At 46.1% G+C, this 19,503-nt stretch overlaps 1 protein-coding gene across 1 annotated transcript; it reads right to left on the bottom strand.

The window, feature by feature from the left end:
- Window positions 1–9,012: 9,012 nt before the first annotated feature.
- Window positions 9,013–10,491, bottom strand: NHLRC1 (NHL repeat containing E3 ubiquitin protein ligase 1). Its single transcript, XM_075316439.1, has one exon. The coding sequence runs from the start codon at window positions 10,430–10,432 to the stop codon at window positions 9,236–9,238; it is 1,197 nt and encodes a 398-aa protein (XP_075172554.1). The 5' UTR covers window positions 10,433–10,491; the 3' UTR covers window positions 9,013–9,235.
- Between the last annotated feature and the right edge of the window lie 9,012 nt (window positions 10,492–19,503).

Raw genomic sequence — 19,503 nt, 5'->3', positions numbered from 1 at the left:
ATCTATTAGGGTGTATATATCACACAGAGTTTTGCTAAAAACTCACCAAGTGTTATGGCGACATCATACGCTGTTCACACTAGAGCGTCTGACACTCCACACTATGTTTTTTCTGGCATGTACACAGACAGGCTCAGGTGTCGATGAGTTGTGTGCTCATTAATGGTTAGACTAGCAAAAAGTAACCTCAGCTAGCCTGCTGGTTACCTATGGGATTACATTTACGCCCCGCCTTTTTAAGATGGTGGAATGTCTTCCCATGCTGACTATAGTTTATTGCTATGTTTGCCTGTGTGTTGCTGTGTACCAGTCCTGCTGGTGATTATATTGTGTGGTGCTTGGAGTTGTGGAATTCTCTTGTCCTCTTGTTTTTTTCCTATTTTCCTCCTTGCCTCTAATTGTCTTATTGTCACGCTGTACTCTAAGATATACAATAGCAGTGTATATCCTTGTAGTGTATATTTTAACTCATATTCCTTGTTGTGTATTCAATAAAAAGTATTTACAATTGCACTTTACTCTTGTTCTCCTGTATTTTATCCTTAATATGAGTAGTGCTGGCACTCTCCCTACCTCACTCTGGTAGGCCTAGTGCTCACATTTATGGCTTTTCTTGTGAGATATGTGTTGTTAATAGCAGTACAGCGCAGTAATGTGGTACTGAGAGGATTCCTGAAACTATCTGAGAAGGTGGTTAGCTGGTAAGCCACTAGGGGGCGTAAAAGTGGAGGAAACGTATAAGCAGGGAATTCCCTAGCAGAGGTAATACTAGTCAAGCCCACCAGATGGCAGTAGAATCGTCAGAAAGCCGTGTCACAACATGAGGTCTTGTAAGTACACAAGGGCAAAGTCTAAACGTAGTCAGAGGGAAGCAAATAGTCAGTAGCCAGGAAATCAGAGCCCAGAAGCGAGGGGGAGTAGGAAGACAAGACAGAATAAAGGTAAACAGATAAGGAACGAACAGGGAGACAGCGGGAGAGACACTGATGGAAACAGACAACAGAGGAGGTTAGCAGGTCAGGTGAACACGGAGGTAAGGAGGGGGCAGGGCAGACAACAGGTCACTCAAGAGCAGAACACAGCAGAGCCAGAAGTATCACTGGCGAAGTCCAAGAGAAACAGTGCCCTGATAAAGCAGCCTGATCTCCAGAACGAGGCAGAAAGGATTAACCCCTTACGTGACTTGCATCAGAAGTGAAACTAAAAAAAAGGCTCAGCTCCAGCTGAGCCAGGAGTCAATCATGACACTTATACCTTTGTGTGAGCATGCTGTGAGATAGAGTTTTGGTTTCCCCTGTTTGTCTATCTCTGTTGGTTTTATCACTCTCCTGTCCAAGCCCTCCCCTGGAGTAGGGGGGGGAGGGGTATAAGATCAGTGCTGGTCAGGAGCAGGGTCAGGTAAGCAGCACAGACATTCTCTTCTTCAGAGGTAGCTCTGAAGTAAAGAATACCTAGGGTCCTCCTAGTCTGAGCGACAGTCTAGGATCCCCGGTACCCCGCACTAACCGATCACCATGACAGTATACATGCAGATATAATTATTTTGCTTACAAATCCCACCAAGAGTTTTTCTCAGCAAAACTTAACAAAATCATCACAAGACAATATCACATGAAGACACGTGTTATATGATCAGTCCTCTGTGCAACATGGCCGCCGTAACATGTGGATGATTCGCCTTATGATTTGCCTCTCCACATGTTACGGCGGCCATGTTGCACAGAGGACAGATCATATAACACACTTCTTCATCAGCAGTACAACAAACTTTGTCCACTTATGTGGAATATGTTTATGTGAAGGACTCTTTTACTTATTTTAAGCTGAGTACTGCCTGTAAGATCTTATGCCTTAAGCGGGCTTTACACTCTACAACAAATCTAACGATGTGTCGGCGGGGTCACGTCGTAAGTGACGCACATCCGGCATCGTTAGTGGTGTTGTAGCGTGTGACAGCTACGTGCGATTGCGATTGAACATAAAACCATTCATTGCATACACATTGTTCATTTCCTTAAAATTGCACGTCGGGTTGTTCAATGTTCCCGAGGTACCACACATCGCAGTGTGTGATACCCCGGGAACGATGAACAGATCTTACCTGCGTCACGCTGCTCCCGCCGGCAATGCAGAAGGAAGGAGGTGGGCGGGATGTTTACGTCCCGCACATCTCTGCCCCTCTGCTTCTATTGGCCGGCTGCCGCGTGACGTCGCTGTGACGCCGAACGTCCCTCCCACTCCAGGAAGTGGATGTTTGCCGCCCACATCGAGGTCGTATGGAAGGGTAAGTACATGTGACAGCAATAATAGTTTGTGCGACATGGTCAACAAATTGAACGTGCCGCACATATGATGGGGGCGGGTCACATCGCATATGATATCGTATGTGATTTTGTAGGGTGTTAAGCAGGCTTTAGTCTGTGTGACATTATATGTTTAGCCGTAGGTTATATGTGAATTGGATTATTTTTCTCCCATAAGGTACTTTTGTGGCCATACTTTCCATCTTGTTCCTGGTATCCAGGGACAGATAGAAGGAATTTTGGCATCATTATATGATCAATTTTGAGAATAAATTTGAATACATGGATATTTATTCTGGGGTATGCACTTGTTTGTTAGTGTGACAATTATATGTGGTTGTTTTGCACTTTTTTTTCTAGTATCTGTAATAAATTTGATATTTGGGAATATTTTTGAGTATTTATACAGTATATTCCCTTTCAGTGACGGTCAATTTTGATTAGTCTATTACAATATGGCAACCATAACAACAATTTTATTGTGTATACATTTCTTGGAAATACAAGTCAAGCTATAGAGAATTGCTGACATCCATTCCATTGTTATTGGTTACTCAGAACACTTTGCAGATTTCACAAATATATAAACTGTTTGATAACCCCTATCTAAACAGGATGACCCTAAACACCAGTTCTAAGCCATTTAACAACTATACATGGAAGAAATAGTCTTTATATCTGAGCACAGGAAATTGCAATAAATGAAAAACTGTGTTCTTCTAAGTGGAAATATGCAAAACCTTTAAAGGATTATGGCTTTGGCCTTTTTTGCAATGGCAGCATTAAAAGCTACTTTTGTTCCTGTCACCAAGAATTCAAGCTGTAGAGATTATAAAGCTTTTAGAATAAATCCACGTAAAGGAAAAAAAATAGGATCTGCATGCCTTATTTTATGTTTTTTTTTTTTTAATGAACTATGTTTTATTTAAGGTTCATGATGAATCTTTACATTGTTGCTGATTATTTGACAAATAATCTATAAAAATTCTTGTTTTTTATTATAATTATACATGAAATGTGTAGAACACATCGGAGAAGTGTAATAATAAAAAAAAATAGACAATAAATGAAAGTGGTTTAGATAGCATTACATTGTGTGAGATCAAATTACAAATGAACCAAAATAAAAAAAAATACTTATCTTTTATTTATTTACTTTAATAAACTCTCAACCAGAGAATGCGGACATTCACTCCGTGGGAAGAAAGAATGTGTGAACAAAAGAAAGGAGGGAAAAAAAAGATAGGGGGAAGTAATGAAAAATATTATATACAGTGGGTGGACACTGCACTTCCAGCTCTCTTACCCATTACCTTATTTCCCCTCCTGCCTTTTTGACCAACAGGTCAGTACTGCTCTCTTCTCTACCTAAGATTCTGCGCAGGCACAAAATCATTCCCTGTTCAGAATCTTGGGCAGAGAAGAAATGCTGAATTTTCTGCAGCGATTTGACAGTACATGTGCGCTTCAAATCGCTGCAGAAACACTGCATAATGGATGCAGTTGTTTTGTAAAAAAGCCGATTTCATGCGCTCTGGCTGCTGCCCCCACCATAGACAGAGTGGGAGCTGCATCCAGAACGCACAAATAATTGACATGCTCATTTTATGAACGCACGGATTTGGGTCAAAATTTTAGCACCCAAATCACTGCGCTCAAACAAGCATCGTGTGCATGTCTCATGCACAATCTTCAGATTGTGCAGGGGACGCAGGACGCATGCATTTACGCTGCAATGCTAACTGCAGCGTAAATGCATGCAATTACGCAACGTGCGCATGTGCTATAAATGTTACACTGATCCAAGAAGTAAGAACTTTCTCTACTTATCCCTTTCACTTTTGTTTTTTTTCCCCCTTGTCTATATCTTTGTTATTTCCTCTTTGTGTACTTCTTATAAACTGTGTACCTATTGTATAGTAAATTTAACATGTACTAGGTTTGTTCCTTGCTGCCTCTATTACATGTACCTACAACCTCAAAGAAGGAAAGTATAGCTGAGCTGTGTTACCCTGTATATCCCAAAAAGCTAGAAGCGTATGTATTTGGTACTGTTAAGCTGGGTATATGTGTGTACTAGTGTGTTACCCAAGGTAGGTGTCTCACCGGTTTAGCAAAATGTCAATTGGTGACAGCACGGAGTGTGGTGGGGGTGGGAAGTATGGCTGTGAGATGCACTTAACTCAATGTTAGCCTATTGCAAAAGGAGAGTGGTTGAGTGAGCGATGAGTGAGTGTGAGTACCCCTTTAAAAATTGCATCCAAGTCATGTGTGCATTGGAACTTTACAAGAGGGTGACACAGTCTGCAAACTAAACTTTTCATGCAGTGTATAGAAGTAATGGATAGAGATGGGCGAGCACTAAAGTGCTGGAATGCTCGTTCCTCAATTCGAGCTGGTCAGATGAGCTCGATGCGAGTAACAAACATTATGGAAAGTCAATGATTGTCCAACATACAGCCAGTCATAAACAGAGCATTTCCAGAGGGAGGGCTTTTTTTTGGGAGGGGGGGGGGTAACACTACGTCCGAGAATGTTTTATCTCATGGGAGAGACATTCAGAGACTGTGAAAAGCTCTCCCTGGGGTGCCTGCACACATCGTTCAGTGAAGAAACCCTGTGCATTATGGTTATTGTTTTCACAGATGAAATATCAGAGCACAGAGCATGCACAATACTTGGCCGAGCTCTGAGAGTACCTGAGCACGCTAATGCTCCATCGAGTAATGAGCAAGGGCCAAGCACACTCACTCATCACTAGTAATGGATGCTTTGAAAAGAATCAGCTGGTCTGCATTAACCCCTTTACTACCTATCACACATATTTACATCATAGGTCATGTCCCTTCCTTTGATGCAAGCTCACATAGTGAGCCCGCATCTTTCCTTGCACATTGGCTGATCTGATAAGCTTACGTGTGCCTCTAACAGATGGGGGTGGATCAAAGATCCAAGGCTATTGCCCAGTTACATTCCGCTGTCAATCTCTGACAGTGGGATTTAATATGTGCCCACAGGGGGCGCGTAATTCCCCACTCCCATTGGGTTGCCATGATACCGGTGTCTGTCATGACGAACTTCCTGTGAATGGTGTACAGAGCAGTGCTGATGTAAATCTAGCAGTTATACAGAGCTCATGAATATGCTGGACTACCTGGCAGCACGCCAAGCAGTTTTCTAATGATAATCTACTGCTGATTAAACAGTGATTTTATCAAAATGACACTAAGCAGCTCATTAAGTGACACATTGCTGATATCAGGATCTCTTTTACCCTACCTTAAGGCCACGTCTCACCAAGCAACATCGCTAGCAACATCGCTGCTGAGGCACGACTTTTGTGATGCAACAGTATTGTTGCTAGCGATGTCGCTGTGTGTGACATCCAGCAACAACCTGGCCCCTGCTGTGAGGTCGCCGGTTGTTGCTGAATGTCCTGGACCATTTTTTAGTTGTTGTTCTCCCGCTGTGAAGCACACATTGCTGTGTGTGACAGCGAGAGAGCAACAACTGAATGTGCAGTGAGCAGGGAGCTGGCTTCTGCGGACGCTGGTAACCAATGTAAATATCGGGTAACTAAGAAGCCCTTACCTTGGTTACCCGAAATTTACCTTCGTTACCAGCGTCCGCCGCTCTCACGCTGTCAGTGCCGGCTCCCTGCTCCCTGCACACATAGCCAGACTACACATCAGGTAATTAACCCAATGTGTACTCTGGCTAGGAGTGCAGGGAGCCAGCGCTAAGCGGTGTGCGCTGGTAACCAAGGTAAATATCGGGTTTGTTACCCGATATTTACCTTAGTTACCAAGCGCAGCATCGCTTCCATGCGTCGCTTCTGGCTGGGGGCTGGTCACTGGTTGCTGGTGAGATCTTGCTGTTTGACAGCTCACCAGCAACCCGTGTAGCGACGCTCCAGCGATCCCTGCCAGGTCAGGTTGCTGGTGGGATTGCTGGAGCGTCGCTTAGTGTGACAGTACCTTTATGCTGCTCTCAGATTAGGTGTTAAAAACCTGGTGACAGATTTCCTTGAAGTTTAGCTACATCTGTCTACAGATGGACGACATGAAATTATCCATGTGTGTTTAGCAACTTTGAGCCCAGTATCACCTGCTGCCTCCCATTTTCCACACAGCACAGAGAAGTAGCTTATTGAGTCATTCACTAGAGCTGTTCTCTTGTACAGACCTCTGGACTGTGTGGAGTGCTGACAACCTCTTTTCGCAATATTGTGAACAAGCCCAAAAAGAGTAGCAATGTAAGAACTGTGCAAAGTTTCTAAATTTACATATGTTTCAGAAGTGTACCGCCCCAGCAACGGTTGAACCGCTCGGATCCAGGTGTCGCTACTCGTGGCTCGAGGGTCTCCGGACCCAGGGGCTCAGGGTCACTCTAAAACTTGATGGGGCGTTATTTACAGGGGAATTAGATAGTTTGTGACGCCACCCGTGGTGTGAGGTAATAGGAAGTACCGCCGTTGCCGTTGGGAGTACCCAGGTGATTGAGTGGGGCAGCCAGATGATGTTTCCTTCCACGGGTAGGGGAAGGCCCAGAGACTCTGGATGGTGGGTTGGATTGCAGGCTCGTGGGTAGCAGGGACTGATCAGGTACTCACTCAGAAGGAAAGCAGACGGTGACAACGTGGTAAACCAAGTCTCTGGGTGCCGCTGCCCTCTTGGGGGAGCTCGTCCGTGTTCCATCCCCTGCAATACTGATTGATGGTCCAGAGCGTGCCTCCGTGCACAGAATTTTAGAAGTGTTCAAATGGCCCGTAAACTTAAAGCTGTTCGGGCCCCGCTCACTACTATGGGTAGTAGAGGAGCTTGCTCTCAGGAGCTCACGCTTGGGTTTTCAGTGGGCTGCTTTGTTTGAAAAGCCCTATCCACCTCGTTGCGCTAGTGCCCCGATCTCTGAGCTTCGTGGGGACAGTCCATAAAGGCCCTATCCTCTGCAGGTTAATTGCCAGGTTGCTTGAAGCCTCTCCCCGACCTAGGGTCCAGTACCCCGACGTGCTTTTGGCCCCAGACCGGCTATTGGACTGCAGCTGCCGACTGTCCTCCTTGACTAGCCAGGTACCCAGTCCCAATATCCCGCGACCGGGTCTCTGACTCCTCTGGGTCCAGACCACCGTCTGCAACCAAATCTACTTCTCCCCTGGGCTCCAACTCCCAGCTTCCTCCTAGCTCCTCACAGCTCGAGGGCTACCACTCAACTCACTTGCCACCTCCCACCTCCCTGCCTGACCCCTAGGTGGGTGGCCCTATTCCAGCTTAGCAGCCCACTGGTGTGCCTGACAGGGTGTGGTGCGAGGTGTGATTGGGATTTTGGATGCTGATGGAGGCAGTGCTGTAAGTTGGGAATCCAGAACCAAGTGGGGTTCAGTCCTGCACTGGGAGATAAAGAGCGTGCAGTACCCTGTGACGACCTGACTAGTCCAGTGACGTCACACATAACTTGTCAACAACCTGTGACCTGAAAGCATATATTAAAGCACTGCTCCAGTGTTTTTGTTTTTTTTTTGTTTTTTTTATTTTATCGCTGGAGTTGTGCTTTAAGTATAAGTCTCCTGCTCCCTGTCTTATACTCACGTTCTGGCGTCTTCATGATTTTCTAGTGGCGCGCTGGTCAGTCTCCGACGATCTGCGACCTGCCAACAGGTCACAACTCAATGTAAGTCTATGAGAACCTTGTTCTGACTCTCAGAGTTGCACTGAGCGCTTCCGGACACTCATGAGTTACAAATAAGGAATAACGTTTGGAACACCATTCTAAGTCTGAACTGGGTGCAAAAACCTAAAAAAAACATCACTATGGGGAGATAAGGTATGCACACCAGTGACTATGTAAGGGGAATACATGAAATAGCAGATTGGATTTTTCAAGTCAGTATTCACACAGCAGTTTCTGCTATTTCATGTATTCCCCTTACATAGTCACTGGTGTGCATACCTTATCTCCCCATAGTGATGTTTTTTTAGATTTTTGCACCCAGTTCAGACTTAGAATGGTGTTCCAAACGTTATTCCTTATTTGTTAGTAGTTTTTCGTTTGTGAACCCTCCCCAACCACACCTATTGCCAAGCCATATCATACGCATAAATAGCCTGGGTCTCAGCTTCCCATACACGGTAGGTTTTTTAACTGCATGAGAGGACACACACAAGCTAGGGACCCCAACGTAGAGAAATGCTTTGGCGTAGTGTTGGGGCTCTACTGCATTGATCAATTAAGTAGCTACATTTCTCTTGATTCATATGTTCATGGCAGTAATGCAGATTCCATTTTTCACATTTTCACTCTTACATATAGCTATTGGATTTTTCAAGTCAGTATTCACACAGCAGTTTCTGCTATTTCATGTATTCCCCTTACATAGTCACTGGTGTGCATACCTTATCTCCCCATACTCATGAGTTACAGGCACAAGTTGGCGCAGCAGAACCGTAGTGGCACCAAAAAACAATGAAGCCGCTGGAAGGTGAGTATATGACAGGGGGCTTACATTTAAAGTGCCACTCCAGCTATGAACCTCCTCCCCCTCCCCTCCCCGCTGAAGTGGTGCTTTAATTAAAATTAAAACAAATATCAGTACTTCAGTGAATTACCCAGCAACAAGCCAAAGGAGTCTAGTGATAACCTTGATTGTCTTTTTGATGTAGATAACTATATACCTTATATATACTTTAATGATGTATAAAAATCAATTGTTTCAAGCAATAAATTTATACATTTTATTAGATACTTAATACATGCCTAGAACTGTTTGGGTTTTTTTTTCTGTGGACAACTATGACATTGATCTCACACCGTTATATCTGTCCATTTTAATCAAGAAGCTAAAACTTGTATTTAGTAAGTTATAAGATCTATCTATTCTTTTCTAAGCTTTGATACTAATGACATTTATAATGCTTAGAGAAAACATGCTAGAGTGATTATGGAGAATAAATTAGAACGGAGTGATTACCACTGTCCAAAACCGCAACAGAGCCGTCTTCTAACACAGCTAATGCCACTGGGTAAGACAGGCCACTAGCAACAACATACTTTATGGTGTTAAAGCCCTGCGTTCTCTGAAGGCAGATGACACATCTATTATTGATGTCAGATAATAAAATATTACCTGACTGATCAAATGCCACTCCAGAGGTATGCACAGCTAAGGGTAGAAGCAGGCTCAAGCTGAAACTATCGATTTGTCTGATCAGTTTCATCTCATTACTAAACAGTTTCATGCAGGTACTGGAGTTCTTGCGGTTCTTTGCTAGGTGCTCCACCACAATTACTTCTCCACTTGTCTGGCACACAGCAATTTCTCTGGGATGGCTCAATTGTGAGCAAATTTCTAAACACTTTTGAATATTTCCATGGTCAAAGTCAATGACTAAGAGACGAAGATTTCCAGAATCGGGATCAGAGACTATGACTTCATTTTTAGAGTTTATGCCCAAGCCCCAGGGCAAGCTGAATGGCTGCTTAACTACCAACTTAAAAATCCCAGACTGACCGAACACCTTAAGGGATTGATCCCCGACATCTGTCACGATTATGAAACCATTACATGTTACTGCAACATCAGCTGGGTAAATAACAGCATTTTCAGAACCCGTTTTTGTCCCAGTTTGTTGCATGCACTTCCCATTCATTGTGAATCTTGCAATTCTTTTCTTTCCATCATGTGACACAACCAAGCACTTGGATTTGGTGCAGAAAGCAATGCCATTTGGGTTAAAAAGTACTCCCCAACCGCCAAACGACATGGTAAGGTTAAAACTTGCAGTTTTAAGTTTTGTCACTGGACTTCTCGCACAGTCTGAAGATGAAGCTTCCGGCTGATCTGGAACCACACGCCCCAAGATCTCCAATAGGTGTAAAATAGGAAGACATACACTTGTCTCCTGTTTTCGGCAACTTTTACGGCAAAATGGGCACTCTAGCCTCTGATTTCCAGGGAGACAGAGCGATGAAACACAGCCTTGACATATAATATGACCACATGGAAGATTTTTGGGCCTATATCTTTGCTGCTGTCTGTACTTTTCAAAACAGACCTTGCATTCAAGTAAGTTCATTTCAGTTTCCTCCAAGAAATCCTTCATGGTGCTGATTCCTCTTTGTGCCGGTGATGACATTGCATGCAGCTATATTCCTTACCAGTATTGTAAAGCAGATCACGCTAGAGGATATCACGTGACCAATCCGTCTGAAAGTGTCATCAGTCCTATTTAAAGCCCTGTGTGCAAGTGCTCGCCGTATCTTGTTATGTTATGCCATCTATTGGAGCAAGGTAAAAATGCATAGGAAAAAGTGGAGTGATTACCTTCTTCGGCTAATCAGAAACATACTTGTAAGCTTTCAGAGCACAAATAAGAGATATATGAAAAAGTCATAAAGCCATATGTTGGCCTCTGTGGTTTTTTTGTTTGTTTGTTTATTTTTAACACAAGTTTTTAGCGCCTTTGTCTAGCTTTTTTTCTTTAATCTGGTGATAGCATGGTATAAAAATAAAAAGATAACTCTTAATAATCAACTGTAACAAGAACTCTGAACTCTCTGTATATAAATTGCTTTGTTACCCCCATTAACCCTATATAACATAACCCTTTTTTTTTTACTACAGTTACCCTATGCTATCCCAACTCAGACCTCCTCATTTTAATTTGCAAAATTAATAAAAACAAACAATTGAATCACAAGAAATAAAGAATTATATACTCACTTTCTGATCCCCCGCTGTTTCTCTGTAGCATTGTCACTCAGGTGTATGGTTTTGGTGAGGACATGCATTTGATCACTATGTCGTTTCAGAGAACATACAGTCATATGAAAAAGTTTGGGCACCCTATTAATGTTAACCTCTTTTCTTTATAACAATTTTGGGTTTTTGCAACAGCTATTTCAGTTTCATATATCTAATAACTGATGGACTGAGTAATATTTCTGGATTGAAATGAGGTTTATTGTACTGACAGAAAATGTGCAATCCGCATTTAAACAAAATTTGACTGGTGCAAAAGTATGGGCACCTCAACATAAAAGTGACATTAATATTTTGTAGATCCTCCGTTTGCAAAAATAACAGCCTCTAGTCGCTTCCTGTAGCTTTTAATGACTTCCTGGATCCTGGATGAAGGTATATTTGACCTTTCCTGTTAACAAAACAATTCCAGTTCAGTTAAGTTTGATGGTCGCCGAGCATGGACAGCACGCTTCAAATCATCCCACAGATGTTCAATGATATTCAGGTCTAGGGACTGGGCTGGCCATTCCAGAACATTGTAATTGTTCCTCTGCATGAATCCCTGAGTAGATTTGGAGCGGTGTTTTGGATCATTGTCTTGCTGAAATATCCATCCCTTGCGTAACTTCAACTTCGTCACTTATTCTTGCACATTATTGTCAAGAATCTGCTGATACTGAATTGAATCCATGAGACCCTCAACTTTAGCAAGATTCCCGGTGGCGGCATTAGCCAGACAGACCCAAAGCATGATGGAACCTCCACCAAATTTTACTGTGGGTAGCAAGTGCTTTTCTTGGAATGCCGTGTTTTTTTGCCTCCATGCATAACGCCTTTTTGTATGACCAAACAACTCAATCTTTGTTTCATCAGTCCACTGGACCTTCTTCCAAAATGTAACTGGCTTGTCCAAATGTGCTTTTGCATACCTTAGGCGACTCTGTTTGTCGTTTGCTTGCAGAAACGGCATCACTCTTCCATACAGCTTCTCCTTGTGCAACGTGCGCTGTATTGTTGACCGATGCACATTGACACCATCTGCAGCAAGATGAAGATGCATGTCTTTGGAGGTGGTCTGTGGATTGTCCTAGACTGTTCTCACCATTCTTCTTCTCTGCCTTTCTGATATTTTTCTTGGCCTGCCACTTCTGAGCTTAACAAGAACTGTACCTGTGTTCTGCCATTTCCTTACTATGTTCCTCACAATGGAAACTGACAGTTTAAATCTCTGAGACAATTTTTTGTATCCTTCCACTGAACAACTATGTTGAATAATCTTTGTTTTCAGATTATTTGAGAGTTGTTTTGAGGAGCCCCTGATGCCACTCTTCATAGGAGCTTCAAATAGGAGAACAACTTGCAAGTGGCCACCTTAAGTACCTTTTCTCATGATTGGATACACCTGCCTATGAAGTTCAAAGCTCAATGAGGTTACAAAACCAATTTAGTGCTTTAGTAAGTCAGTAAAAAGTAGTTAGGAGTGTTCAAATCAAGAAATTGATAAGGGTGCCCATACTTTTACACTGGTCAAATTCTGTTTAAATGCAGATTGCACATTTTCTGTTAGTACAATAAACCTCATTTCAATCCAGAAATATTACTCAGTCTATCAGTTATTAGATATATGAAACTGAAATAGCTGTTGCAAAAACCCAAAATTGTTATAAAGAAAAAAGGTTAACATTAATAGGGGTGCCCAAACATTTTCATATGACTGTACATTATAAGCCAGCTCAGGTCCAAGCTTCATGAGTGACTAATTGAAATAGTCGATCCCCAGTAGCTGCTCTCCGCCCACTCTCCTTGAGTGACAGGTCTTTATACGCTTGTGTATATAGGGAGACACCTGTTAATCACCGGCAGCGATCTGGGAGAAGCCACCAGGGAACGGCCTTTTTGACTAGTCTCCCGTGTGGCTTGGTTCCCGGAAGATTTCAAAGTATAATTTTTCTCTGAAACACCGCAGCTTTTCTAGGTTAAATACTCATGGCTGAAATCATACAGCAAGTGACTGTCGAACCTAGCTGTCAGGTTCCCTTCAAACCTTTACTGGCACAGATGAACAAACTGTTGCAAATTCCATTAAAATCGAAGTGGGAATACTAGCAACCAACGTTCTGGAACATGATACCCTTAAGGTTTGTTTTAATTTGTTTTTTAAATAATTATTTTACAAATATTAGGAGGACACAGTAAGATTGATCACACCCCAATATATTACAAATACCAACAATATAAACAGCCATATCAAGAAAATACAAAGTCAAGTTAAATAAAAATTGAGCATTCATTAACAGTACTTTAGTTATAAAAAGCATTGGGGACAACCAGTGTCAAACACACTCATCTTTTTTCTTTTCTTATACTATTAAATAAAGATGAGCGAACTTGCAGATGTTCGGGTCCAGTCAGACTTGAAACTGAACATCTGCCCGGATGCCGAATCCCATATAAGTCTGTGGGGACCCAGACATTACCTGTAAAATAAAAGGCTTAAAGCAAGAGACTATACTTACTGAGCCTCTCGTTCGGCTGTAAGGCCCAGTGCCCACACTGCGGATTTTCACGCAGATTTTCAGAAATCTGCATGTCCATTTTAAAGCAAGCAAAGTCTACGAAAATTCAGAAGTGCTGTGCCCACATTGAGTATTTTCTCTTGCATATTTGGTGCAGATTTCTTTTTTTCTGCACCAAATATGCAAGAGAAAAATAAGCAACGAGGGCACAGCATTTCTGAATTCTCATAGACTTTGCTGGCTTCACAATGGACATGCAGATTTTGCTGCAGATTTCTGAAAATACGTGTCAAAACTACACACAGTGGGTACTGGGCCTTACACTACTTCCGGGTCCGCTCATCAGTCCTCATACATACTCACTGCTTTCCCTGCGGCTCTGATTGGCTGCCAGTAGACCACACCCTCTCTACCAGTGCCTGATTAGATGAAATCAAAGGCGCTGTCTGTGTGCTTATAGTGGAGGGTAAAATAAATAAAGACGGCGTAGGGTCCCCCCTATAGTGATATCAGCACAGATAAAGCCACGGCTACAGGCTGCCACACCCCAGCCATGGACAAATCTTGGCTGTGTATCAAAATAAAAGCATTCACATGCGGCGTTTTTTTGTTTAATTTAAACATTTTTTAAAAAAACGACTTGAGGTCAACCCAATTTTAATACCCAGCCAAGATAAATCCGACAGCTGGGGGCTGGTATTCTCAGGCTGGGGAAGACCATAATTATTGGGACACCCCTAGCCTAAGAATAGTAGCCTGCAACCACCGCAGAATTGTTGCATCCATTAGCTGCAACAATCCCGGCGCTTTACGCGGCTCTTCCCGATAGCTCTGGTGTGGTGGCAATCGGGGTAATAAAGGGGTTAATAACAGCGCACAACTGTCATCAAGCCCAGAATTAAAAAGTAAAAAGAAATAAACACAAGCACCTAGAAAAAGGGGAATTTTGTTTACTTACCGTAAATTCCTTTTCTTCTAGCTCCTATTGGGAGACCCAGACAATTGGGTGTATAGCTTCTGCCTCCGGAGGCCACACAAAGTATTACACTTTTAAAAAAGTGTAACCCCTCCCCTCTGCCTATACACCCTCCCGTGAACCACGGGCTCCTCAGTTTGGTGCAAAAGCAGGAAGGAGAAAACTTATAAATGGTCTAGAGCAAATTCAATCCGAAGGATGTTCGGAGAACTGAAGACCATGAACCAAAAGAAAAAAATCAACATCAACAACATGTGTACACAAAAGAACAACCAGCCCGAAGGGCACAGGGGCGGGTGCTGGGTCTCCCAATAGGAGCTAGAAGAAAAGGAATTTACGGTAAGTAAACAAAATTCCCCTTTTCTTTGTCGCTCCATTGGGAGACCCAGACAATTGGGACGTCCAAGAGCAGTCCCTGGGTGGGTAAACCAATACCCCAATAGAAAGAGCCGGAAACGGCCCCCTCTTACAGGTGAGCAACCGCCGCCTGGAGGACTCGCCTACCTAGACTGGCGTCTGCCGAGGCATAGGTATGCACTTGATAGTGCTTCGTGAAAGTGTGCAGGCTAGACCACGTAGCCGCCTGACACCTGCTGAGCCGTCGCCCGGAGCCGCAATGACCAGGACGCACCTACGGCTCTGGTAGAATGGGCTTTCAACCCTGAAGGGGGCGGAAGCTCAGAAGTACGGTAAGCCTCGAGAATCGGCTCCTTGATCCACCTAGCCAAGGTGGACTTGGAAGCCTGAGAGCCCTTACGCTGGCCAGCGACAAGGACAAAGAGCGCGTCTGAATGGTGCAGGGGCGCCGTGCGAGACACGTAGATCCGGAGTGCTCTCACTAGATCCAAAGAGAGCAAATCCTTCTCACACAGGTGAATTGGAATAGAGCAAAAGGAAGGCAAGGAGATATCCTGATTTAGACGAAAAGGGGATACCACCTTAGAGAGGAATTCCGGGACAGGACGCAGAACCACCTTATCCTGGTGGAAAACCAGGAAAGGAGATTTGCATGACAGCGCTGGGGGGTGCGGTGGGCACTTGGTGTGTCCCTTCAGTAGGTATGGTGGGTAGAGAGGAGCATATGTTGTGCTCTCTGGTACCCGCTTCAGTGGGTGCAGGGTGGGACATGGGTGCTCTCCTCTCTGCTGGCTGGCCATCCATGTGGTCCCACTCCTCCCACTGCCATTGCCTGAGCTCCACACCCTTGCAAGCTCCGACACTCTCCGAAGTGATGCGACTGCAACCATGAAGGCCACCTTCTGAGAAAGACGGGAGAGAGGGACATCCCGCAACGGCTCAAAAGGCGGCTTTTGAAGAGCCTTCAGGACCCTGTTAAAAACCCAAGGTTCCAACGGACGTTTGTAAGGTGGGACCATGTGGCAAACCCCCTGCAGGAACGTGCGGACCTGCGGAAGTCTGGCTAGTCGCGTTTGAAAAAACATGGAGAGCGCCGACACTTGGCCCTTGAGAGAGCCGAGGGACAAACCCATATCCATTCCAAATTGTAGGAATGAAAGAAATGTGGGTAAGGCAAACGGCCATGGAGAAAAACCGTTATCAGAGTACCAGAATAAGAAGATTTGCCAAGTCCTGTGATAGATCTTGGCGGACGTTGGTTTCCTGGCCTGTCTCATGGTGGCAATTACATCCTGAGATAACCCTGAAGACGCTAGGAGCCAGGACTCAATGGCCACACAGTCAGGTTGAGAACCACAGAATTCAGATGGAAAAACGGGCCTTGGGACAGCAAGTCTGGGCGGTCTGGAAGTGCCCCCGGTTGACCCACCGTGAGATGCCACAGATCCGGATACCACGACCGCCTCGGCCAGTCTGGAGCGACGAGAATGGCGCGACGGCAGTCGGCCCTGATTTTGCGTAGTACCCTGGGCAGCATCGCCAGAGGGGGAAACACATATGGCAGTCGAAACTGCGACCAATCCTGGACCAAAGCGTCCGTGGCCAGAGCTCTGTGAACCTGGGACCGTGCCATGAAGGCCGGGACCTAGTTGTTGTGTCGTGACGCCATGAGATCGACGTCCGGCGTTCCCCAGCGGCGGCAGATCTCTCGAAACACGTCTGGGTGAAGAGACCATTCCCCCGCGTCCATGCCCTGACGACTGAGAAAATCTGCTTCCCAGTTTTCTACGCCCGGGATGTGAACTGCGGAGATGGTGAAGTCTGTGTTTTCCACCCACTGCAGAATCCGCCGGACTTCCTGGAAGGCTTGACGACTGTGAGTGCCGCCTTGGTGGTTGATGTAGGCGACGGCAGTGGCGTTGTCCGACTCGACTCGGATCTGCCTGCCCTCCAGCCACCGATGGAAAGCCGATAGGGCTAGATATACTGCCCTTATCTCCAGGATATTGATCTGAAGGGATGATTCTATTGGAGCCCAGGTTCCTTGAGCCCTGTGGTGGAGAAAGGATTGGGTCTTGGCGGAGGGACGAAAGGACCGAAACCTCGATTGGATCTTCCTCTGCTGAGATTTCTTAGGCTTGGACTGGGGTAAGGAGGAGTCCTTTCCCGAGGATTACTTAATAATCTCATCCAACCGTTCGCCAAACAAACGGTCTCCAGAAAAAGGCAAACCAGTTAAGAACCTTTTGGAAGCAGAGTCCGCTTTCCATTCGCGCAGCCACATGGCCCTGCGGACTGCCACGGAGTTAGCGGATGCCACGGCCGTACGGCTAGCGGAGTCCAGGACGGTGTTCATGGCGTAGGACGAAAATGCTGATGCCTGAGAGGTCAAGGATGAAACATGCGGGGCAGAATTCTGCGTGACGGCATTAATCTCAGTCAGACATGCCGAGATTGCTTGGAGAGCCCACACGGCCGCAAAGGCCGGGCGAAAGACGAGCCCGTAGCCTCATAAATAGACTTCACCAATAGCTCTGTCTGTCAGTGGCATCCTTCAGGGATGAGCCATCGGCAACAGACACAACGGACCTAGCGGCCAATCTAGAGACTGGCGGATCCACCTTGGGGGAGTGTGCCCAGCCCTTAACGACTTCAGGTGGAAAGGGATAACGCGTGTCAGTGTGCCGTTTAGCAAAGCGCTTGTCCGGAACCGCTCTGGGCTTCTGGACAGCGTCCCTGAAGTTAGAGTGATCAAAAAACGTATTGCGAGTACGTTTGGGAAATCGAAATTGGTGTTTCTCCTGCCGAGAAGCCGGCTCCTCTGCAGGAGAAGGTGGGGGTGAGAGATCCAACACCTCGTTGATGGACGAGATAAGATCATTTACTAAGGCGTCCCCTTCAGGGGCATCAAGGTTAAGGGTGAAGTCAGGGCCAGAGCCCTGAGCTCCCACGTCCGCCTCGTCTTCCTGAGAGTCCTCAAGCTGGGATCCAGAGCAGTGTGAGGAGGCCGGGGAAGAGTCCCAGCGAGGCCGCTTAGCCGGCCTGGGGCTGCGATCCGGGCAGGAGTCCTCCGCCTGGGACCTAGTGGCTATCCTGGGAGCGCGATGCGGCGCGGACCGAGAAGGGCCTGGAGGAGACAAACGAACAGGGGCCGGGGCCTGTGAAGGGCCCGATCTGGACTGCAATGCCTCAATGAGCTTAGATGACCATTTGTCCATAGACTGTGCAATGGATTGAGAAAGTGTCTCAGCGAAAGAGGCCAACGACGGTGTCTCTGTCCCTGCTGACTGCTCAGGGGGAGCAGGGGGATCTACATGAGCCGAGGGGCCCACAAGTGCCCGAGGCTCCGGCTGAGCAAGCGTGGCAGGAGTCGTGCATTGATCACAGCGAGGGTAGGTGTATCCCGCAGGTAACATAGCCCTACAAGAGGTACAGGCCGCGAAAAAAGTCTGTGCCTTAGGGGCTTTGCTCCTTGTGGACGACATGCTGTAAGCAATCGGTGTCTCTCAGGAGAGTGACCACTGAGGGTATATGGGAAAAGGGTATCCAGCCTTTCCGAATATATAAATATATATCCCGGCACCCTAGGGGAACCAGCACCGGGTGACCGGTGTGGCTTACCAACCGCTAACGAGCGGTGTGTCCTCCAGATTCCCTGTCGTGGATCCCCCGGAGCTGTAGAGCTTTGCAGCTAAGTAGCACACACCGGCAGAATGCCAAAAATGGCCGCCGGAGCTCTCAGGGGGGGGCGTGGAGCCGCGGGCGGCGCCGGCAAAAAGCGGGAATCTGGAGGCCCCAAAGTGGTCAATGAGGGGGGAGGAGACATGCAAAGAAGCTCCAGCCCTCAAAGTCATGTCGGTAATCCCGCCCTTACCCCTGACAGGCAGGCCCGGGGGCGGGATTTTTCGCGACTAGGCCACGGCAAAGCCGGGGACTAAATTTAAGACCGTGCCCGACAAGCAGGCACGGTGGGCACGGAAGTCCGCCGAAAAAACAACGGACGGAACTACCGCGGGACTTCCGGGGAGAAGGTGCGCCCACCTTCCCTGTACAGTCCCCACATGGGGACACAGAGTACCTTAAAGTTGCAGGGCCCAGTCCCTGGGGTGAAGAAGCTCCGGTCCGGCAGGTTCCACCAGGGGCTGCGGATGGAGCACGGTCCCAGCACGTGGATGACCGTTTAGGCTCCCACTTCTCCCAGAGCCGCATAAGGGATGGTGAAGGAGACGGCATGTGGCTCCAGCCTCTGTACCCGCAATGGGTACCTCAACCTTAACAACACCGCCGACATAGTGGGGTGAGAAGGGAACATGCCGGGGACCCCATAGGGGTCGTCTTTTCTTCCATCCGTCATAACTATGTATGAGAATGCATGAGTGGATGTGTGCCTCCTTCCACACAAAGCATAAAAACTGAGGAGCCCGTGGTTCACGGGAGGGTGTATAGGCAGAGGGGAGGGGTTACACTTTTTTAAAAGTGTAATACTTTGTGTGGCCTCCAGAGGCAGAAGCTATACACCCAATTGTCTGGGTCTCCCAATGGAGCGACAAAGAAAATCCTTTATTTGAAATAAAATACAGCACCCGCTTTATTAACCTTAAAACGACCCTGGAA

This window comes from Anomaloglossus baeobatrachus, chromosome 6, assembly GCF_048569485.1.
Source record: "Anomaloglossus baeobatrachus isolate aAnoBae1 chromosome 6, aAnoBae1.hap1, whole genome shotgun sequence".
Lineage (NCBI taxonomy): Eukaryota > Metazoa > Chordata > Amphibia > Anura > Aromobatidae > Anomaloglossus > Anomaloglossus baeobatrachus.
This window is presented reverse-complemented; position numbering and strand designations above follow the sequence as displayed.